The sequence below is a fragment of the Oryctolagus cuniculus genome, chromosome 12, assembly GCF_964237555.1.
Source record: "Oryctolagus cuniculus chromosome 12, mOryCun1.1, whole genome shotgun sequence".
NCBI classification, from domain to species: Eukaryota; Metazoa; Chordata; class Mammalia; order Lagomorpha; family Leporidae; genus Oryctolagus; species Oryctolagus cuniculus.
Genome location: NC_091443.1, coordinates 1,518,926 through 1,542,277, shown reverse-complemented (window position 1 = coordinate 1,542,277; position 23,352 = coordinate 1,518,926). Strand labels below are relative to the sequence as shown.

Genomic DNA, 23,352 nt, shown 5'->3' with positions numbered 1-23,352 from the left:
CCCGTGCCCGGCCAAGGCCTGTGGCGTGCGCTGCACAACGAGCGTGACTTCTGCACAGGCCAGCCAGCGTGCTTCCCACAGGCTCCTCCTGAGCTCGGCCCGTTTCAGGTTTGGGCAGAAACCAAAGTCCAGCTTCCAACTTGACTTGGTGAAGGAGCCGGAAGTTGCTGGCAGCAAAGCCAGAAATGCTTGTACGGTCCAGCTCTCCAGATCCTAACCATGCACCTCACCAGTTAAGCTCGTGGGGACTCACGGTGTGAATAGAGGGGTGTCTGGTCTGTCACCGAGCCCGTGAGGGTTGGTGTGGTTTTCGTTTCTGGATATGTTTGGATGTTCGCCCCGGAGGGCTGTGTTTGTTCGGCTTCCATTCATCCAGACATCACGCAGCGGTTGGAGCATGGATGGTGTCCGTGAGACCAGGCGGCTCCTCCCTCAGGGTGTGCCTCCCTTCCTTCACACCCTGATGGTGACAGCTCACCCTGCTGTGTCCACTTTCCCACCCCAGTCCCTCTGGTAATGACGGCAGTGACTGTACTCAGGCAGCAGTCTGGGGCAGAGCTGGGCTGGCTGTCTCGGCCACCCAAGTTGAAGATCCAAGCCAGTGGCCAGAAGGAGGTCCCCAGAGCCCCTCTGCCTTGCTGCCCTGTCTGGGGTGCCAGGAGAGTGCTGTGTGCCATGCAGGTGGACGTGCACACGCGTGTCACCCCGCAGTGGAAGGGAGCCCTGAGCTGGCCCCAAGACGTGCACTTAGCAGTTAGTATTGCGTGTGTGTTACGCCACGTTTACCGTGTGGTTGCAGAGAGGGAGGGCCTAAATGAGGGGCCACGGAGGAAGGCCATGGTGGAAGAGCAGCCCAGGGTGTACTGGGGACAGAGGCAGGTCTGGCTGGGCCTGCTGGCTCCAGGGCTCTGGACAAGGTAGAGGGTTCTGACCCAGTGGAGTATGAGCAGGCCTCTATGTCAGGTGGCGGATGGAGAACATGGTTACACTGGAGAGGACTCGGCCTCTGGGTGAGGGTGTGGTGTGGGCATTGAGCCTGGATGCTGACTGAGGACGTGATGGGACAAAGGGCTGTCAGAATCTCACCAGAAAGACCGCTGAGGCAAGACCACAAGCTTGGTCAGGGGATGGAGTCAGGGGGCTCCTGTAGGGGGGCATCAGTGCTCACAGCGAGCCAAGTGCTGACGTCCTGGGACACCCCCACGAGTCTGCGCCCCCTCGGGCAGCAGCAACAAGTTTGGGGTTTCCCAAAGCCACCCTGGGGCTCTGATGTGCCGAGGCGAACACAGCTGAGGGGAAGCTGTTACACTCACGGTGCCGGCTTATTCCAGGGAGCGAGTGCAAAGTAGAAACAGGCCGGGTGGAAGACGCCTAGGGCAGAGCCCAGGAGTCCAAGAGCAGAGACCCTGCCTTCCTCCTGTGCAGTCCTGGTGGCTGCTCCTGCCCCCGGCCGCGGTGGGTGCCATCGGCTCCACGTGCTGCGACCAGAGATGCCCTCCTGGGACCTCTGTGTCTAGAGCTTTCACGGGGGCCTGACTGCTCCCGGCCCACGTAGCTGACGGCTGTCTCCAGCCCTGGGCGAGGTGGTGCGAATGCCTTTAGCTTCCTGTTTTTCCAGAGGTGGGGGTGATCGGGCATGGCCCCAGCTGCTGTCTTGACTCACACTGTTAGATGGTCTGGTGGCCAAAGCTCCCGGATAGATGATAGATCTATTCCTACCAGGCAGGACATTCTAGGGGCCCAGGGACCCCCTGTAAGCCGCAGTTCTCTCTGGGAAAGCTGAAGTCATCCTGTGAATGGTGGCACACGGCTGTAGGGACTGTGTAGCATGGACCAGGTTGACTTGGGGAGAGCTGGAGTGGGCCAGGCCCTTACCAGGGACCGTGATTCCAGGTGGCCTGAGCCCATGAATGCAGCCTCAGACTTGGCTTTGCAGTTCCCAAACGTGGATTTGACCCGTTTCCCCGGGTGGATCAGGCCTCATGGACCAGGGTCGCAATCTAGCCAATCAACTTCCAGTTACATGTGCGTGCTTACCTGTGTGCATGCCCCTACTCAGAAGCAGAGTGCGGCCTCCTGGGGCACTCCCATCCTGCTGCGGTGAGCTGCCCAGGACCCGCATTACCCCAGAGGGCAGCAGGGTTGGCTCAGAGCCCACAGTGGCTGGCCAGATCGGCTTCCCCACTGCCCCGGCATCATGGTCTGCACAGACCCTCAGACCAGAGCAGTGCCTCTCCTGCTGGTGCTGACAGGATTGAATGTGCAACCCCCATTTCCATTACTTCTCATTGGGCCCCAAAGGCTTCTCTCAGGCATTATTTTATACTGCAATTTACAAGCTTATTTGATATAAGTGACATCTCCGAGTAGCCTGTTCCCGGCATGCTAATCTCAGCTAAGCCAGCCCTAAATCACCTTGTGCAGCCAGGGACGGCCTTGCCCTCCGTTCCTGAGAGCCAAGCCCCCTCCCCCAACACCGTGGATTTCAGGACGGGGCCACCGGGAGGCTGCCTGACTCTGTCCTCACCCCCCACGCAGGCAGGTGGGGTGTCACTGGCGGGAGGGGCATCGCCCTGTGGGAGGATCACCTGCTGTGTCCGGTCCTCCTGCTGCGGTGGGACAGCGGCCAGGACAGAGTGACAGCGTAGGGAGAACCAACAGCTCCTTTTGGGTGCAGTGTGAAGGCAGTCCTACCCTGAGCTCCACTTGGCGGCTCAGCGTCCACGCGTGACTCACATACACACCCTCTGAGTGCTGCAGCCGGGAAGACGTGGGGCAAACGCCAGAGTCTGAAATACAGTATCATCATCATCATCTTCTCAGAGCTGGAGTTACCCTAACGTGCGTCTGCCTCACTCAGGCAAACTCGGAAATAATACCGTTTCACACAGCCCCATTAAACTGTCACATAAATTCCACGTGTTTCCTTTTCCCGGCAGTGTGATGACCATGGAGGATTTCTGTGTCGGGGAAACTGCCCACTCCCATCAGCCTCCTCCTCCTCTTCCTCCTTCCGGGGTCTGTGTCCACGGCAGGTCCTAGAAGCCTCTTTGCCTCTGAACAGAGGGGGTGTGACCACCCTGGGGGTCCTGGGCCACTTTGCCGGGCACCGAGTAGCTTGAGCCCTCGCCTGGGCTTCCTGGGGGACCTGAGTTCCTGGGGCTCACAGATTGTGACCGTTTGTCGATCACTTGCTACACTGCTGTTCCCCTAAGCTCCTCCCTTCAGTTCCGTTACACAGCCAGGGCAATCGTCATCATCCCCACTTCACAGCTGAGGCGCTCACCGCTGAGTGTACGCGGTATACGCAAGGCCAAGGCCAAGTGCAGTGACAGGGCTGGGGATGGTGGTGGCCGTGGTGCTGCTCTGCCCGGCTGAGGTGTTTCCCGGGATGCGGACTTTCACTGCAGAAACCCAAGCAGTCCTGGGCAGACCAGGATGGTTCAGCCACTCCCTGTCCTCCACCACTGAGATCCCAGGCGATTTAAGATTGTTTAAAAATTTATTTGAAAGGCAATGTTATGTGGGGAGAGAGAGAGAGAATTTTCCATCTGCTGGTTCACTCCTCAAATGGCCCCACGCCAAGAGCCAGGAGCTTTTTCCGGGTCTCCCATGTGGGTGCTGGGGCCCACGCGTCTCCCATGTGGGTGCCGGGGCCCACGCGTTTGGGCCTTCTGCTGCTGCTTTCCCAGGCACGTTAGCAGGGAGCTGGGTGGGAAATGGAGCAGCTGAGATTTGAACCGGCGTCCATATGGGATGCTGGCATTACAGGTGAGGCATTGCAGGCAAGGACTAACCCACAATGTCACACACCAGCCCTGAAACCCTTGCTCTTACCCTTTATGGAACTGCTTGCCTACATGGAGCAGAGTAGCAGGTGATGCCGTCAGAGACGTGGCTACAGCGATGCCCATTCTCTGCTTCCTCCTTGCTAGGATTTTGTGTGTTAGAAAAACATTCTTAAGTCAAATTTGAGTCATTCTCATTCAAACTAGTTGTGGCCATGCTAATCATTCATTCCTTCATACATTTAATTTATTATAGTGTGAATAATAATTCTTAATAATAATGTCAGTAATTATACAACTTAATCGCTTTTATTGAACAATTAATGTGTGCTATATACTTTGCAAAATGCCTTACAAGCATAATTGCATTTACTTTTTGCAGTAATCCAGTGAGACAGGTACCATTATTTTCCGAGTTTTGCAAATAAGGCACTGAATCTCGGAGCATGGTAGTCCCCGTCTCAGCCTCACGGGATGCATTCTGAGACGCTATGGGTGCCTGACACTGCAGTCGGGCTGAGCCCTCTGCACACAATGCTTGTTCCTGTACACACATAGCCGTGATAAGCTTTACTTCATAAATTAAGCACAGGAAGATATTCAGAGCAATAATGCAACAGTCTACAACAACGAGAGCTGGTGAGTGTGCTTCCTCGCTCCTGAAAGAGTCAAGACAAATATTTACATTTTTAGACTGACCCCTGAAGCCACAGAAAGCAGAAGGGTGAGTAAGGGGGCGCTCCTGGACCCCGGTACCAGCCATGAGGGGATGTGGAGCTGGGGTTCTCGCCCACATCCCAGGCCAGACACCTCGTGGACAGGGATGCGTGCCTGCCACAGGCTTTGCCCTCTTCAGAGCAGCTGCAAGACCGAGCAGAGCCTGCAGGCTTCCCCGTGTAGCTGTCTCTGGCTTCAAGCACAGTGTGAGAATAGTAGCTTTTCAGAATGACTCCTAGCCAGCTGCTTCAAAGTGAGAGGTCTCAAACTCTACTTGAGCAATGATTTGATTTACAACATGCTCATTTCTGTGCCATGTGTATGGTCACCTCCTGCTCAGTCACTAGTATGGGCTTGGGACTGTTTTAAGGCAAAGCACAAGTGGATGTCACTGGCTGGCAGGGAGCTGTGTGCCGGGGACTGTTCCGTCCAGACACTGCTCAGGGAAGACTGACAGCCAGAGACCGGGTCTTCCTACTTCACTTCATGCAGTCTCTCTTCTCCCCTCCTCCACTCTTCCCCCTCCCTGTTATCCATCCCTCCCTGTCCATCTCTGTGTCTCTGAACTTGAAATAGGAAAGAAGTATTTCATTAGCTTCCTTCCAGTTCACAAGCTCACCCACGCGCGTGTGTGGTTGAAAAAATCTACCTTATTAATCTTCAACGTGCAGCTCTGCCCTTGAGGGGATGCTGCACCCAGGTGGGTCCCAGGGAGCCACGTCTCTTCCTGTGACACAGTGCAGCTTTGACAGTCCTTGCGTTGAGAGTCGCCTCATTCTCAGACAGGGACGCGTCCCCTCACTGGTCTTTGTTCTTCTAATCCGTGGTGTTTGTAAAATGTGTGTGTACTGGTGGCTGGGCAGCTTCCTAGTTCCTGGGAAACAAAACTGAAGTCAGCACACATGCAGGGCCATTTTCAGCACTTTTTAGGCCTGAGGCAGGTCTGGAGCTGGAGCCCCATCATGTATCATGCTGATGTATCATATCCCATCATGTGCCATCATGTGTCATCATATATCATCATATACCACACTGACATACCATATCCCCACATGTGCCATCATGTATCATCATGCCATACTGATATATCATATCCCATCATGTGTCATCATATACCATACTGATATATCATATCGCATCATGTGTCATCATGTGTCATCATATATCATCATATACCACACTGACATACCATATCCCCACATGTGCCATCATATATCATCATGCCATACTGATATACCATAACATCATGTGCCATCATATACCGTACTGATATACCATATCCCCACATGTGCCATCATATATCATCATATGCCATACTGACATACCATATCCCATCATGTGTCATATACCATACTGATGTATCATATCCCATCATGTCCCATCATGTGTCATCATATATCATCTACCATACTGATGTTTATTACCATGTACTATCATATATCATCATCTACCATACAATGTGGGCACACCACCCACATTGAATATCTTATTAACTGTTGAATTTCAAATAATTTTGTGTTGGCTTTTCACAGCCGGGCTGTGGGTGACACTTGATGTGGCAGGAGCTGTGACTTTTGGGAACTCTTGGCAGAGTACGGAAGCCTCACCTACAAACTGCTTTCAATGCCAATGGGACTTTCATGATTGCTGAATTCCATAATGAAGTTGATGTAATTTTGGGATAATTAAGCATTTATTTCAGTTTGACAGTCTCATATTTTGGAGCTGATACATTGTCTTTTCAGATCTCAAATATATGCCCGACTCTGCAGCCAGTGATGGGAACTCGTGGGGCAGGGGACACTGGTAGCCTTCTGGGCTGATGCCAGCTCCTGTGGGCCAGGCAGGCTGGACCGGACCTCCCACATAAGCCGGAGAAGCCTGGTCACAGCGCAGCACCTGGGCCCCGGGCTTTCCCTCATACTCGAAGGGGTCAGGAGGGCGGTTATCTCAGGGGGGAGAGAAACCTGTGCTAACTCCGAGTCTCCTGGGAAAGTGTTGGGGGCAGGGCAGAGAATCTGAGAGGTGGGAGAGGCTGTGATGGTGCGGGTTTGTAGTTAGAGGCCGTGGGGAGGGGGCGAGGCTATGAGGGGAGGAAAAGGCTTGTTGAGGGTGCAGGGTTGTGGTTAGAGGCCGTGGGGAGGGGGCGAGGCTGTGAGGGTGCAGGGCTATGGTTAGAGGCCCTGGGGAGGGGGAGAGGCTGTGAGGGTGCAGGGTTGTGGTTAGAGGCCGTGGGGTGGGGGAGAGGCTGTGAGGGGTGGGAGAGGCTGTTGAGGGTGCAGGGTTGTGGTTAGAGGCCATGGGGGGCGCTGTGAGGGTGCGGGGTTGTGGTTAGAGGCTGTGGGGAGGGGGAGAGGCTGTGAGGGTGCGGGGCTGTGGTTAGAGGCCATGGGGAAGGGGAGAGGCTGTGAGGGGTGGGAGAGGCTGTTGAGGGTGCAGGGCTGTGGTTAGAGGCCCTGGGGAGGGGGAGAGGCTGTGAGGGTGTGGGGCTGTGGTTAGAGGCCGTGGGGGGGAGAGGCTGTGAGGGTGCAGGGTTGTGGTTAGAGGCCGTTGGGGGGAGAGGCTGTGAGGGTGCGGGGCTGTGGTTAGAGGCTGTGAGGGGCGGGAGAGGCTGTGAGGGGCGGGAGAGCACGTTCCAGCAGCCTGGGGGACCTGTGGAAGGAGTGGGTACAGTTGTACTCTGAGTGGGCCTGGCGCTGTGCGGTGCCCCCACTGGGACAGCAGGTGGTGAAGTCTGGTACCCCCGGGATGCGCTCGTCTCACCTCGAGGCAGTGGGAGCCCCTGGAGACTTTCACGGAACAGGAACGAGGGGATGGAGGGTACCCCAGAGGGAGCAGTGACAAGATTGGTAGCTCTGGGTGGGGGGCTGGGGTGTGGGTGTCTGAGTAGACCACCCCGTTTGCCTGAGTGACTGCAGGGGCGTGGTGCTGGGCACTGGGGGCAGCAGGGACCCATCCGAGTTCTGGGGTCCAGCCTCTTGGGCTCTTGTCCCTGATGCTGTCACAAAGCCCAGGGGGGGTAACAAGGGAAGGCAACACTGAGAACTGGGCCCAGAGGCAGCTCTTTGATCCTGGCAGCAGCCCTGGCTGGAAGCAGCGAGCCTTTGTAATGCAGATCTGAATTCACCATTTCAGACCTCAGTGTGCGGCCAACTCTCCCAGCAGACTCTCTGAGCAGACCCCTGTGCCCTCTGTGGGCTCCCCACGGTCCCTGAGCACACAGCCTGCCAGGGGCCCTTTCTTGTGGCCCAGTCCTCTGAAAGGGGCCTGATTCAGGGGGCAAGGGCAGCAGAGCGCTCAGACAAGAAAGGCAGCTTGACAGAGACCCCTCAGGTTCTACTGCAGGGGGAGAACCAGGGTACCCCTGTGGTCACGTCCATGGGAACAGTAAGGGTCATCCAGGCTCCCTTTTCATTTTTATCCTGTTCCCTCCCTCCCCCCTCACCTGTCACTGTAGCCAGCGTCTCAGCCTACCTGTGTCCCCCCATCACTGTAGCCAGCATCTCAGCCTACCTGTCCCCCGACCTGTCACTGTAGACCAGCATCTCAGCCTACCTGTGTCCCCCCTCACCCGTCACTGTAGCCAGCGTCTCAGCCTACCTGTGTCCCCCCCCGTCACTGTAGCCAGCATCTCAGCCTACCTGTCCCCCCCACTTGTCACTGTAGACCAGCATCTCAGCCTACCTGTGTCCCCCCCACCTGTCATTGTAGACCAGCATCTCAGCCTACCTGTGTCCCCCCCACCTGTCACTGTAGACCAGCATCTCAGCCTACCTGTCCCCCCCATCACTGTAACCAGCATCTCAGCCTACCTGTGTCCCCCCCATCACTGTAGCCAGCGTCTCAGCCTACCCGTCCCCCCCCATCACTGTAGCCAGCATCTCAGCCTACCTGTGTCCCCCCCACCTGTCACTGTAGACCAGCATCTCAGCCTACCTGTCCCCCCCATCACTGTAGCCAGCGTCTCAGCCTACCTGTGTCCCCCCCATCACTGTAGACCAGCGTCTCAGCCTACCTGTGTCCCCCCACCTGTCACTGTAGACCAGCATCTCAGCCTACTTGTCCCCCCCACCTGTCACTGTAGACCAGCGTCTCAGCCTACCTGTCCCCCCCCCCATCACTGTAACCAGCGTCTCGGCCTCCCTGTGCCCAGCAGCTCTGGGTTCTGTTTGTGAGTCCCTCACTGTGAGGCTCTTGTCCTCTTGTGGATTGTCCCTGTGCCCAGAGCCTTCCTGTCTTCTGCAGACGTGGGTGCTGGGTGGCCCTCACAGGTGCACTTCAGAGCAGGTGCTGCCGCTGTGGTGGGCACCTCCGGCACGGTTTCCATAAACTTGTGGTGTCAGTTCCGGACTTGGACTCCTAAATGCTTTTCCTGCCTTTCTAGTCTTCTAGACTCAGAACCCTCGATTACTATTCTAGCCGTGTGCCCTGGGTGGTGCTGTGCTCTCTAATAGCCAGGCTGGAAGGGACCCGGGAACCCCAAGAATCCTGGGAGAAACAGCACTGCGGAGAGCGAGTCTTGAGCCTGCGAAGGAAGCCGCTCAGTGGCCTGCTTCTCACTTCCCTTGCAGTTCCCATGGCTCTGTTCCCTGCGCCCTCGCTGACTGGGGACAACAGCCTGCAACAGAGGAGCCCCAGCAGCCCCACAGCACGGAGGCAGGGACACCCTTGGTTCTGTCCTGGGCGCCTGACCCCGGCATCCTTTTCCTGCTCAAATGTGTTTCTGAGCAGGAAGCCATGTACGATGTGAGAGCAGTTACCGCAGAGTGGATGTCAAAGTTTCCTGAGTGAAAACCGCAGCTTTCTCTCTCCCAGACCCTTGTCCTCCTGTGTGTTACAGCCTGCAGGACCTGGTGAGCCACCCCAGACCCCCAGGGTAGGAGTTGGCTGAGCCCTGTGGGACACGGACAGCCCCCCCCAATCTGCTTCTGGCCCTCGATGTTTCCTGTGGTCCTGGGGTGCACGGCTCTGCGGGGAGCTTGCTCACCCCGGGGCTGGGTCTTAGGGAATCACTCCCAGGAGCAGCTGGAAGGCGCTGGGCCTCTCGCTGGGGGCCTGGGTGCCGGGAGCCTCCTGGAGACCTGGAACCGGAGGGATGGGTCCGTGCCTTCCTCAGCAGTGTCTGTTCTCCCAGGGGGCCCGCAGGGGAGCAGTGGTGCAGGGCCCAGGGAGCGGCGGGCCGAGGCAGCTGGCGGAGGTGGCGGCAGGGACGCTACACCTGCCTGCGGTTTTCCTGGTGCGAGTCTGTACTCCTCCCTGGCGACTCCGCCTCTCCATGTAGTAAACGCTCCTACCCCAGCCAAGCTGCGTGTTACTATGCTGTATGTGTTATGCATCATTACAGCGCAGATGTATTTTTTTTATTTCCAGCATATTATCACGTAACAAAATCTCCTGAAAGCCTGTACGCTTGACGCAGACGAGCAAGTGCAGATGAGTCCCTCGTCTCTATGCAGAGTCTGGAGCTGTTATCTCGGCCCCATTACACCACTTCCTCCTGCTTATCTGAAAATTGCCGGGAATAGATTCGCTGATTTTCTTTTCATTTGTACCCATTACACGAGCCTGCTTTCTCGTCATTCAGAGAGAGGGTGTGACTAGGAAGGCTTGAGACCCTGTACGAAAAAATGTGTTTTAATGTTTCAAAATTGGATTGTTCCACGAGAAAGAAGGCCTGGACAGTGTGATCCGTCTCAGGCGGGGATCCGTGGTCTGTGTGTTCTGTGTCTCGGCTGCATTCATGTGTGCCGGAAGCGTGGGCAGAGCTCCGGGGAGAGACCTGCGGGAGCTCCCGGGGGGCGCGGCTCAGCGCAGGGGCCCTGAGCGGCCAGCGAACGGGTGGGAGCGGGTCGTCGGGTCAGAAGGGCTCCTGGTGACGGCGCGTGCCGGCTGCTGGTGGCTGTGACAGTTCATTGATAATTTTTCAAACTGATTATGCATTAATACCTCAGGTCTATTGGGTTGGATAAAAGTTTTATTAAAATTAATCTCACATTTTTGTTTCACTTTTTAAAAATGCAGCTCCTAGAAAAACCAAAACTGCATATGTGATGTCTCTGCCTTGTCTCCCTGCGTGTCTGGCTGCCAGGGAGGACTTCGCTACTCACATTGTGGTCCCCTGGCCCAGCGCTTGCGGCGACCCCCGGGCGTGGTGGCAGTGCAGGGTCAGGCTCCTCCGACTCACCGGGATGGAACCTGCGTTTCCACACGCTCTCTGGGCGTTTACACTGTGGCGCGACCTGAGAACCTGTGGTGACTGGGGAAGGTGACGCACGGCCCACGTGCTCATCCCTTCCCACAAATGCCCTCGGCTTCACGTGGGAAACTGGGCGCTTGGAAGAGGGCGCTCTGAGCTCATCGGCACCTGCAGTGTTGTCCGCAGTCTGGCCCACAGAAGACACTCGGTTCTGGGCTGGCACCGCGGCTCACTAGGCTAATCCTCCACCTTGCGGCACCGGCACACCGGGTTCTAGTCCCGGTCGGGGCGCCGGATTCTGTTGCAGTTGCCCCTCTTCCAGGCCAGCTCTCTGCTGTGGCCAGGGAGTGCAGTGGAGGATGGCCCAGGTGCTTGGGCCCTGCACCCCATGGGAGACCAGGAAAAGCACCTGGCTCCTGGCTTCAGATCAGCGCGGTGCACCGGCTGCAGCGCGCCTGGCGCGGCAGCCATTGGAGGGTGAACCAACGGCAAAGGAAGACCTTTCTCTCTGTCTCTTACTCTCACTGTCCCCTCTGCCTGTCCAAAAAAAAAAAAAAAAAAAAAAAAAAAGTTGGGTAAATGAACAGCACCCGGCCCTGCCTGCTACTGCATGGATGCTGGCGGGCGACCACTGTCAGGGCCACGTGGCTGCCACCACGGTGTCACACCATCAGGGCCACGTGGCTGCCACCACGGTGTCACTCTGTCAGGGCCACATGGCTGCCAGCACGGTGTCACACCGTCAGGGCCACGTGGCTGCCACCATGGTGTCACGCCATAAAGGCCACGTGGCTGCCACCACGGTGTCACACCATCAGGGCCACATGGCTGCCAGCACGGTGTCACACCGTCAGGGCCACGTGGCTGCCACCATGGTGTCACACCATCAGGGCCACGTGGCTGCCACCACTCACTCTGTCAGGGCCACGTGGCTGCCACCACGGTGTCGTTTTGGCACCTGAGGCGCAGAGCTGCACGCTCCTGCCGGGTGGTGTCCCCGCCCAGCCTGTCGTGTGAAAGTGGCCTTCACGGACCAGAAGTGCTACGCGGTTCCCTGCCCTCTCGTACTTGATTCCAGCTCTGCTTAGTGTGTTCCTGGACGCAGCCCGGAGAGGTTTCTGCTGAGACGGGCGCTCCTGGAGGTGACTTCCTTCTAGAGTGGTGACGGTGCCCCTGTCCGGCACTGCGGTCCTGCTGTCTCCCCTCTTCATGGGCCTTCATGAAGCGGCCCTGTGCCTTCCCCACGGGGGAGGGGGAATGTCAGTTCCTGTCCCTGTTACACCGCAAGGCAGCCTGCGGATGCATGAGTGGGTGGGAACGTGCCTGATGTGCTGTGACATGCGAGGGCGTGGAGGGTCAGCAACAGCTGTAACCACAATTACACCCATCCGTCTGCATAGCAGGCGTTCCTGGCTAGCCCCAAGGTGTACAGCGTGAGGGGCACAGAGCAGGGTCTGAAGCAGCTGGGGTGGTGGAAGGGGCCAGATGTGAGGGTGAAGCCCACAAGAGACAGACGTGGGGGTCACTGTTGGGCTGGGGACGATGTCTGGTGGAGGCTACAGCGCGTGGTGGGGAAGCCCCAGGGCACGGGTAGGCAGGTCTGCTGGGCAGAGAGCTGGGGGTCACAGGGCCGGGACGAGTGTTCGGGGGACACCAGAGGGAGAGGGACACTGGCTTCAGGGGTTACGGGAGGTGGGCACTGTGAGAGGGGAGGAGGCTGTGGGCAGCAGTGAACAGTGGGTGTTTACAAGGGCAGACCCTGCAGGTCCACGTTAGTGGGAGCACTTGACTTTCAGGTGTACTTTAAAGTTTCATAATTTGGGAAGATGTGTAGCAAACATCAGGTTTATGGCTGCTAATACGACCACCGTGATCTTTAGGGCGGTTTCCACGCGCTTGCGCTACCAAGGGTCAGCTTTGGTCTCCACGCTCCTCCCTGCTGCCCACAGGAGGGAAGTGGGGCCGTGAGAACCCCCCGTGTCTGTGGTGGAAACCCACGGACTCTTCGCAGAATGACGCCGGGTTGAGGGGGGTGGGCCCTGTGCTGGGAGAGAACGGCAGGCCCGGCCCCTGCTTGCCCTGGGGAGGGCGCGAGGGAGGAGGGTGAGCGCCTGGGCCAGCCCAGGGGTCTGCCTCGGGGTTGGCAGCAACTGCCCAGGAGACAGTGCAGAAGGCACAGCCCGGACAGTTTCTGGTTCCGATGCTGTGCGGGTCAGAGGCTGTCAAGAAGTGTGTGTGGGCAGGCAGACCCCACTGCCCTGGGCGGGCCGTGCCCCGGAGCTGGCGGCAGCGAGAGACGCGCCCACTTGATCGTTCTGGGCCTGGCTGCAGCCATAAGGGACCCCTTCCCCTCCTCCGTTCCCTCCGCCGCCTGACCGTGGCCACGCCCGTGTCCTCGCTGTTGTGTCTCCGTGTTGGACAGAGATGACGCTTCCTGTCAGCTCCACTGAAGTGGTGCAGGAGAACATAACAGGATCAGAGAGAAAGGAGACCACCGGCTGAAGAGTCTGCCCCCTCCTCTTTCTCATTGCCGCTGACAGTCACTGATTCAATGAGGCGGAGATCTGAGGCAGCCTTGCTTTTGGGTCAGAAACGGACGTTTCCGAAGATTTTAATCTTTCCTCGTCAAGTCACTGAGCAAGAGGCAGCGCTAAGCCTCGAACCAAGCCTGCAGGCACGTGATGGGCGGGGTCCTTGCTGCCCTTGGAGGGAGGCTTCCTCTGGGCTCCTTTCAACTTCCCCCTCACTGTGTGCAGGCAGAAGGTGCAACGTGGGCTCGGAGCACCTAAGTTGCTCCCTTGCTTTCCCTATCGCGGGAGGACGGGGGTGCCTGTTTGGCCCGCTTCCCAGGCGACCTTGGGGACAGAGGTCGGCAGCCTTCACCTGCGGGCACGGGTGAGCATCACCAATGTGTTCAGGGAAATCCCGTGCGCCGCACCGGAGCTGGACAAGATGATGTGGGAGTCTGTCAGACAACATCACGTGGGCTTAAGGGACTGTTTTCTGTCTTATCATGGAGGGAATTCTGTCAGAGAAATGAGAAATGCATCAGGAATAAGGGACACGCACTTTGGAGAAAGGTACCTCATTCACTGCAGATGGCAGGATTGTCCTGGACATCTTGAGAATCAACAGAGAAGGTTTAACAAAAAAAGGCAGTTTCAGCACTCGGAAGCTCCAGTGAATCCTCTCTCTGTTCTCTTGGAAGACTTGTGAAAAGAGCACGCGTGACAGGAAGAAAACGCCCACCCCGTGTCTGCAAAGGGAGGGAACCGATTTCCAGGTCCTGCAGAACCGCGAGCGGCCGTGGAGAGCCCTGGGAAGCAGGGAGCCGCCTGGCAGGACCCTGCGATTCTGTCTCTTCGTGGCTGAAGATAAATGAGCTCGTGTCTGACAGACAGTGAGAGAGTTCCCTATTAGCAGCCCTGCACTAGAGGAATTCTGAAGGGACTTTTTTTCAGGCAGAAGAGAAGTGAAACCAGATGGAAATCTGAAGGCAGAAAGGAGTGAAGGATAATAAAAAGGATGACTGTGTACGTTAGTCTAAATCAACGTTGACTTTATTAAACAATAATTGTCTGTGTCTTGGGATTTTAAGATACACAGTGGAATTGAAATATAGTATAGAGTATCCTGTTATGCCAGGTCAGAGATCCATTTTGTAATCTCTAGCCAACTAAAGGAGGATAAACGATCGTGTAACAACTAGACTGAGAGGGGAAAAGGGCGACGGGGAAAGCATCCACCCCATCGGACACAGAAGATCCAGTGGGAAGACAGTCAGTCAGTCTCGTAAAAGTTAGGACAAAGGGAGAGCAACTGACGAAATCTCGGTGTTAGATTCGCTAATGTTGCTGATCACACCAAGTGGACATTGACGGGCAGGGTATAAAATAAAGCCAGGCTGGGGGAAGCGCAGCGTGCAGCCACATCGCCTCACCGGCAAGTCCTTAAGGAAAAGTACGGGAAGGCTGAAAGTAGTAAGGAGGTGAAAACATGGTGTGTATTAATAATGCCAAGTCACAGAACTAGAGACCAGCTGTACCGTTTTAACAGAAACAGAAAAATTGTACATATTTAGGGATACAGGTGATGTTTCAACACGTGGATATAATATGTAACGTCCAATCAAAGTAAATATATCTGTCTCCTCAAATACTCAATATTTCTTTATGATGAAAGCGTTCAAAATCCTATCTTTTAAAGACAAGCGGAGTGCATTAGCCTTATCTGTAGTCACCCTATTGTGCAACCATTGTGGAAAACAGGAGGGAGGTCCGTGGACATAAAATAGAATTAGCAACTTAGGATCCCAGAAGCCCAATATGACCAGGGAAATAGAGTCATTGTAAATCTGTAACCATGTATAATGTAACCTTGAAATCAGTAAAGACCTGATGACGTCACAAGGAGAAATAGAAAAACCGCAATCCAGAAGGAGCAAGAGACTTGAACGGACTTTCCCTTATGAAGATGTGCAGGTGGCCAAAAGGCAGAAAAAAGATTCCCAGCATCGTTAGCCGTGAGAAGCTACACCGGGCAGACGCTGGAGAGCTCGGACAGCGGTCAGGTACCTCGAGTCCTCAGCAGCACGCCCAGCGCAACGAAGCCGGTCAGGGCAGGGGAGGGCTGCGTGTGGCCAGGACTGCTGCTGGACGAGCAGACGGCACGGGCTCCCTCTGAACCTATTTGGAAACACCTCTTAGTGGCATCCCATAATAGTAAGCATCTCTGCTCTCCAGAAAGTACTCGCAGGTGGTCATCCAGAGGAGAGATGGCTGCGCAGTGACCGGAACAGCCGCCCTCATCATGGCCTCAACTGGAAAGAACTCAAACGTGCAGCAGCAGGTGAAAGACAGACGTGGACGCTGGGATACACGCCAGTGACCCACAGGAACACGTGCAGCGTCGGCAGCACCGAGGGCTCCTAACGCCCAAGATCATGGAGACGGGAAGGTGACGCTCTCCTTCCATGACACGGAATCCGGGAGGGAAGAACCTGGCAGTGACAAGACGGGTCCACGGGGGCTCTGGCTCAGGCGTGGGCTGAGGGTCTGATGCCTGGAGACAGCAATGAGGAGAATCTTCTTCTTTATTCTTTAAGATTTATTTATTTGAAAGGCAGAGTTACAAAGAGAGAGAGGTAGAGACAGAGACAAAGATCCTCTATGGGCTGGTTCATTCTCTAGACGGCCACTGTGTGTTGCGGGCTGGGCTGGGACGGAAGCCAGGAGCCAGGAACACTGGGCCGTTCTCGGCTGCCTTCCCAGGCTCGTTATCAGGGAGCTGGACTGGAGGTGGAGCATTCAGGACTTGGACTTGCGAAGAGGAATTTTTGAAACGATGATGATGTCTGAGATCACGTACACGTGTGCCAACATTCACTGGATCATACCATTTATTCCATGCAGATTGCATCACAATAAACCTAACAGAAGATTACAGGATCTTTTAAATCTTGATTTGGACAGATTCCAGGGTGATTGGTCCATGAGAAGCACACGGGGCCACCTTGGGCGGCGAACGTTAGTATAATGCGCGATGAAGTCCTCAGACTTCCCGCCACACCCTGCTCAGACGCTCCTTTCTCTCTGAGCCTTCTCTCCTTGACGCTCCCTTTACTAGTGCCGTCTCCTTGCTGAGCCCACTGGTCTTCGGCCAGCTGTCTTCATTCGGTCTCCCAGGTCTGCTGGACCTGACGTTAGCTGAGTTCACCCTGAAGCCACGATCTGCTCTCTGGGCCGCCTCTTCTGCCTTCAGCTCCCCAGCTGCAACAGGAAGTCCCGTCTGATCGCAGCTGTGCAGGATGACACACCATGCTGCTTCCGGAGTTTGCGAGCCTCTCCCACTACCCGTAGCTGCCCAGGCAGTGGAAATGCAGCCTCAAGGCGAAACTTCCACCCTTGCTTCCCAAACATCTTTGCTTTAGTCACAAGATCACGCTACACTTTCTCAGGGTTACACGCTTTATGACCTTGGCAGTGTGTAGGTCTGTGACCTTGGCAGTGTGTAGGTACATGACCTTGTCAGTGTGTAGGTGCATGACCTTGGCAGTGTGTAGGTGTGTGACCTTGACAGTGTGTAGGTGTGTGACCTTGGCAGTGTGTAGGTGTGTGACCTTGGCAGTGTGTAGGTCTGTGACCTTGGCAGTGTGTAGGTCTGTGACCTTGGCAGTGGGTAGGTGCATGACCTTGGCAGTGTAGGTACATGACCTTGGCAGTGTGTAGGTGTATGACCTTGGCAGTGGGTAGGTGCATGACCTTGACAGTGTGTAGGTGTATGACCTTGGCAGTGTGTAGGTCTGTGACCTTGGCAGTGTATAGGTATAAGACCTTGGCAGTGTGTAGGTCTGTGACCTTGTCAGTGTGTAGGTGCATGACCTTGGCAGTGTGTAGGTCTGTGACCTTGGCAGTGTGTAGGTGCATGACCTTGGCAGTGTGTAGGTCTGTGACCTTGGCAGTGTGTAGGCCTGTGACCTTGGCAGTGTGTAGGTACATGACCTTGTCAGTGTGTAGGTCTGTGACCTTGGCAGTGTGTAGGTCTGTGACCTTGGCAGTGTGAGTCCACTTTCCATTGCCATAGTGGCATTAGAGCATGCTTTAAAGAAGAGACTTATTTAGCTCGCTGTTCTGGAGTCTGAAGGCCAGAGGGCATGACTTCAGTCCTGGCGATGACTCCCTACTGTGTCACAGGGTGGTAGACGGCCTCATGGTGGCAGCACAGGTGAGAGATGAGGTTGCCTGGTGAGACAGAAAGCAGGCAGTGGGGAGCAGCTGCTCTGGTCTTTTTGTAAAAATTTACTCTTGTGAGAACAACTGGGGTCCCCGAGAACAACCTCACTGTCTCCCAGGGGCACATTCCCAGTAACCTAAGCACCTCCCACCTAGCCAGCACCTCTGACATCACCACACTGCGGACCAAGCCTCCAGCGCGTGAGGCCTCAGAGGACAGACCACACTCGAACCCCACCACCTGGCACACGCATGCACAGACTGGATGGCCGTGAGCAGATGCTGCCTCTTATGCAAGCTTCCTCTTCCTCACTCTTCCTCTTCCTCACTCTTCCTCTTCCTCACTCTTCCTCTTCTGTGGGGTTCTGCTGCAGAAACCACGTTGCTTCATGGACATTGGCATCGGATCATTATTTTGAGAAAAGACAAACATTTCAGAAGGGGGTAAGGAAGTCGCAAAAATTGCTCAGGTGGCTCCACTTGTAGACACGGCTGTAAATCGGTGGCACAGCTGCACACGATGGAATCCTCCCATGGTGCACTGCTCTGCCCTTTCCTCCCCCTCACAGGTATTTCTCATGGCAACAGAAAAAGACGCACACGTCTGCCTGAATGGCTCAATAGCATTTGGTGTTTCATATCCACGCCTTCACTAGTTGCATGCACATTTAGGCTATTTCCGGTTGCTTGCATTATTAGAAACAATGTCATAATGAGTATTTCATTGCATTTTAAAACTTTCTTGACAAATGTCTCTGATCGTATTGGACCATGATTATCTGAGTGCCTGTGTTACCCACCAGACTATGGTTCCCTGTGGGCAAACATCCTTATCTCTCCGGGAGTCGGGGGCCCTCACAGAGTGCCAGTGGGGGCTGTATTGTGAAAGGAAGAAGGAGTAGGTGGATGGTGTGTATGTAATTGGGCACACATGTGCTCATATCATCCCTTACATCTCCAGTTTTTCATCCCACATATCTGCAGTGTTTACTCAACCTCTCATTGGCCTTTCGCTGGACATCTCTTAAACATTATTCAGTTCTCCAGTTGTTCCTAGTTTCTCCTCACAGATATCGTTTGCACCGGCATACATTCAACAGGTAACTGTAAGAATTAGAATATGGGCTGGTGCCGCGGCTCTAGGCTAATCCTCCACCTAGCAGCGCCGGCACACCGGGTTCTAGTCCCAGTTAGGGTGCCGGATTCTGTCCCGGTTGCCCCTCTTCCAGGCCAGCTCTCTGCTGAGGCCAGGGAGTGCAGTGGAGGATGGCCTAAGTCCTCGGGCCCTGCACCCCATGGGAGACCAGGAGAAGCACCTGGCTCCTGGCTTCAGATCAGCGCAGTGCGCTGGCCGCAGTGCGCCGGCCATGGCGGCCATTGGAGGGTGAACCAACAGCAAAAGGAAGACCTTTCTCTCTGTCTCTCTGTATCTCTCACTGTCCACTCTGCCTGTCAAAAAAAAAAATTAGAATATGGCCACCTGTGATTCTCCTATGGATTGCAGTCATGTCTGGGATAGATTTTATCAGTTCTAGAGAAAAAAAAATAAATGCAGACACCCGATGCTTCTCGGCAGACCCTGAGCAGAGAACGGTTACTGGGACTGCGTGTCGGTCGCGGGAGGAACACACGGGGCATGCGTGTTGCACACGAGCTGCAGCTGCGTCTTGCAGCTTCTCTGGAGTGCTGTTGGCAGCTGCAGTGGAGGCGCCCAGAGGTTTAACTCTGTAAAGCCACCTTAGGTCTTGGAGGGAGGAGAGGAGCGCCGCTGGGAATGGCGAGTGCTGCCTGTGTCTCCATTAGAACCGGGTATGCCGTGTGTTTCTGCAGGGAGCTCCAGCAGCCGGGCAGGTCCTGCGGCGGGTTCCAGTCAGCGGGTTACCAGCCTGCTCTGCAGAGGCGAGAGACACGCTGCTGATGTCTCTGCAAGAGCTTGCTTGGCTTATTGGCAAACACCCCGCGTTGTCTGGGTCCATCAGGCGATGGAAGCCAACTGGCCCAGACAACGCGTGTTCAGCTGACGTCGACGATTTGCAAGAGCTTAAGCTATTTTTGATTCTTCGTGCTGGACTAGGAGCACTCACTGGTGTTGTCCAACACGCTGCAAATGAGCAGAGTTCACAACCACAAAGACAGCGATGTGGAATTGTGGGCCTGAAAATGGGCTGCTGATTGGGTATGGGTCCATCCACAGGCTTTTTGTTGGAGTGCCAACACAGCTTGCTCTGGAAGGAGAGAGGCGACTGAGCAGAGGAGGGAGTGGGAAAGCTGACCGCCAGTTAGCTTCAGTTGTGCCCGCGCGCCAGCCGTGGCTCCCCCATCGTGCCTGTATAGAGAGCGCCAGTTAGTCAACTGCTGGTCGCGTCCGCAAATACTGAATCTGCAGGGGCAGGATGTCTGTGTCCTGTGGCGAAATCCCAAGCCCCAGGGCGATGGAGGTCCCATTATCAACCCAGGAAACCCCCGAGAGGCCCACTGCCCGTTGAGAATGTCTGCCCTGAGGGTGACGTCCAAACCCTAAACACAGTGTGTGAGGAGGGGTCTTACCAGCTTGACCCCAGCCGACACTACTTCTTCTTTTCTTATGATCTATTTATTTGAAAGAGTTTTGGGCATGGGGAAGGGGAAAAGGAGAGGGAGAGAGAGGGTGGGAGGGAGAGAGTGTGTGCTTCCACCACTGGTTCATTCTCCAGATGGCCACAGCAGCCAGCACTATGCCAGGCTGAAGCCAGGGGCTGGGAGCTGCATCCGGGTCTCCCCTCCACACACACAGGGGCCCACACATCTGAGCCGTCTTCTGCTGCTTCTCTCAGGCCAGCAAACAGCAGGAGGTTGGACTGGAAGTGGAGCAGCCAGGGTATGGACTGGTGCCCATGTGGGATGCCGGCATCGTAGGCAGCAGCTCTACCCGCTACCCCCAGCCTCTCTTTCTGAATTCATGTTTGGCCACCTCTAGCTCTTTGCTTCCACCACCAGACCTTTTCTTTACTTTTAAATGCATCAGCTTTCAGTCTCTGTTTGTCTGCAAGTGTCATCATCCTAGAAAATTCTCTTCACCTTCTCAGTCTAGCGAGATGGCGCTTACCTGGAAGACCCAGCTGCCTGCCGTCACACCACGTCCAGGGAGAGCCGTCGTGGGGCTCTGCGTGCAGCCCCGTTAGCTCACCTGCTCTTATTGGCTTGTGTATTTGTCACCACTGACCAATGCCGTGTCCTCTGAGAGAACAAGAACTGTATGGCTTCAGCGTCCTCTACTCAGTGCCCCCACCTAGTTCCTGGAATACCCCAGGCCCCTGCTCCAGGAAAGACACAACCAAGTATTATTCCGACATAGGGCGGCCTGCTCTCGCCATAGTCACAAAAGCACGCTGACCTGTGCCTCGGGCCCAGACCTCCATGGATTACTGGCTGTCAGCAGAAACGCAGAGGAGACCTGGAGCAGGCCTTGCATTTTCCCTCTTTGTCTTGGCTGGCGACGGTAAGAGTGTGATGCTGTCATTTAAAGGTTTATTTTTGCATCTCCTGTTAGCGTCCGTCAGCTCTGCTATCAGAAGTTCTTCAGCATCGTCTTTCTTTGCGCCTGATTTCTGACCCAGCGGGCGCCCTCGCAAAAGCTGCTGTTTGAGGAGAGAGGAGCCCTGTTCAATCCACAGTGATTTGAAGATTTGGAAAGAAATTGCTGGTGTATTACTTTCAGGTCACTTGGCGGTTGGGGTATTTATACTTGGCAAATACTTCATTTGTCATTAGAGTTTAGGAAGAAGAAAGAATTGGGTGAGAATTCAATTGATCATAATGATAGGTCTAAGAGTCAAAGGGATCACACAAACAAGACTAGTGTCTGCAAATACTAACTGATAGAATAAAAAAGGGAGAGAATGATCCAACATGGGAAGCGGGATACACAGCAGACCCATAGAATGGCAGATGTCCTAAACAGCACTGTGGCCTCAGAATCAGCCCTTAAGGCATTCGGATCTGGCTGAAGAGCCCATGAGAGTATTTTAGGCATGGAAAGTCAAGACACTCTGAAAAAAAAAAAAAGCTAAATGAAAGATCTCTGTGAGTAAGATCCCAGTGGAAAGAACGGGGCCATCAAAGAAGGAGGTACCTTTCTCTGAAGGGAGGAGAGAACTTCCACTTTGACTTTGACTATGACCCTGTCGGAATAAGATCAAAGTTGGCGAACTCAAAAGTAGCCTTGGCAACTCATGACTGGAGCCTAGGGAGATTACTGAGGCCATAAACAAGAGTGTCAAATTGTTAAGTCAACAACAGGAGTCACTGTGTACTTACTCCTCATGTGGGATCTCTGTCCTTAATGTGTTGTCCAATGTGAATTAATGCTATAACTAGTACTCAAACAGTATTTTACACTTTATGTTCTGTGTGGGTGCAAACTGATGAAACCTTTACTTAATATATGCTAAACTGATCTTCTGTATATAAAGAGAATTGAAAATGAATCTTGATGTGAATGGAAGGGGAGAGGGAGCGGGAGATGGGAGGGGTGTGAATGGTAGGGAAATTATGGCGGGGGAAACCATTGTAATCTATGAACTGTACCTTGGAAATTTATATTTACTAAATAGAAGTAAAAGAAAAAGAAGAATTGGGTGAGAATAAGAAAGGAAAAGAAAGTGGGGAAAAACGAGATTGGCCCAGAGGTCAGAGGAGACTGGGGCTTCCTGTTCTCACGCCACAGCCCCTCCCCTGAGGATATGCTGGGTGGGGCGGACGTCACTCGTCCATCCATCGCACTTCCCTCCCGAGCCAGGCTCGTGCTGTGCCTCCGGTCAGCCTGCCCTTGCTCCGGCAGGCATTCTCCCGCACGTCCTGCGGCTGGGCTCCCCGACTCCCTCTGCAGAGGGAGCCGCGGATGAAGGCAAACCCCAGGACTGAGCTTCCAGCCCCTCTCAGGGACTGGGTGCCCACTGCGTCCGTGCTGTCCTCGGCCCTGATTGTGCCAGGGGCGGGGCGCCGGGCGGTCAGAGCTGTCCTCACGGGGACGGAGGAGTGAACCGACGTCGTGTTTGTGTTGTTCTTGTCGCAGCTGTGTGCGGTCTGCCTCTGTCCCGCATTATGCTGGTGGAAATAGCCTTGGAGAAACTAGGTCAGCGCGTGAGAGCTCACAGCTGACGCGAATGAGGATGAGAGCGGTCTCAGACCTGTGGCTGCAGGGTCACACGGAAGGTTCTGGAGAATTACAGTTTTAAAATCCACTCGCTGGCTTCCCCCCACAGCACTCGGCGCTCGCGCTTCTGACGACAGCCTCCATCTTTTGCCCCAGGTCTCGGGTCTCGGGAGTCTTGCAGACGGGGGCAGGTGCAGAGGAGATGCGCATCACAGATAACAGCCCCACTTGCCTCCTTGTGCCTGGCAGGGGTGATTCTGGAAGACTATTCAGGCTGGCTTTCCTTGTGTCCTTTCTCCCGCAGGACATCGTCCCTACCAGGTGATCACTGCCCGGGTCCACCCAGGGGAGAGCAACGCCAGCTGGGTGATGAAGGGGGCCCTGGAGTTCCTGGTCAGCGGGGCCCCCGCGGCGAGGCTGCTGAGGGAGGCCTTCATCTTCAAGATCATCCCCATGCTCAACCCAGACGGCGTTGTCAGTGGCAAGTACGGCAGGCTCCTGGCCGATGCTTTCCTTCGCGGCACAGCCGTGTTCTCGCTGCGTTTCGCTGAGTTCCGTGTTTGGCTGTAATCAGGGCATGAGCCCAGCCCCACGGGCCTCCGGGTGCACAGTCTGGTGGGGAGTGGGCGGCGTCAGCTTTCTCAGGGTGTGTGGGTGGAGGCCCAAGGTGGCGGGATCCACGGTCACTCATCTCGTCTCCACCTCGGGGTTGGAGAGTTCGGCCCTGCCCATGGTAGCGGTGAATTCCGTTATCCAGGGATGGACCCTGTCTCTCGTTTCAGGAAA

General features: G+C 55.3%; 1 protein-coding gene across 1 annotated transcript in view; it reads left to right on the top strand.

The window, feature by feature from the left end:
• The window catches only part of AGBL1 (AGBL carboxypeptidase 1), a 636,726-nt gene that overhangs the window by 220,613 nt on the left and 392,761 nt on the right, over positions 1-23,352 (top strand). Inside the window, exon 18 of the mRNA XM_070053460.1 lies at positions 22,871-23,051. Within this exon, the coding sequence (XP_069909561.1) occupies positions 22,871-23,051 (181 nt within the window). The remainder of the gene's footprint in view (positions 1-22,870; positions 23,052-23,352) is intronic.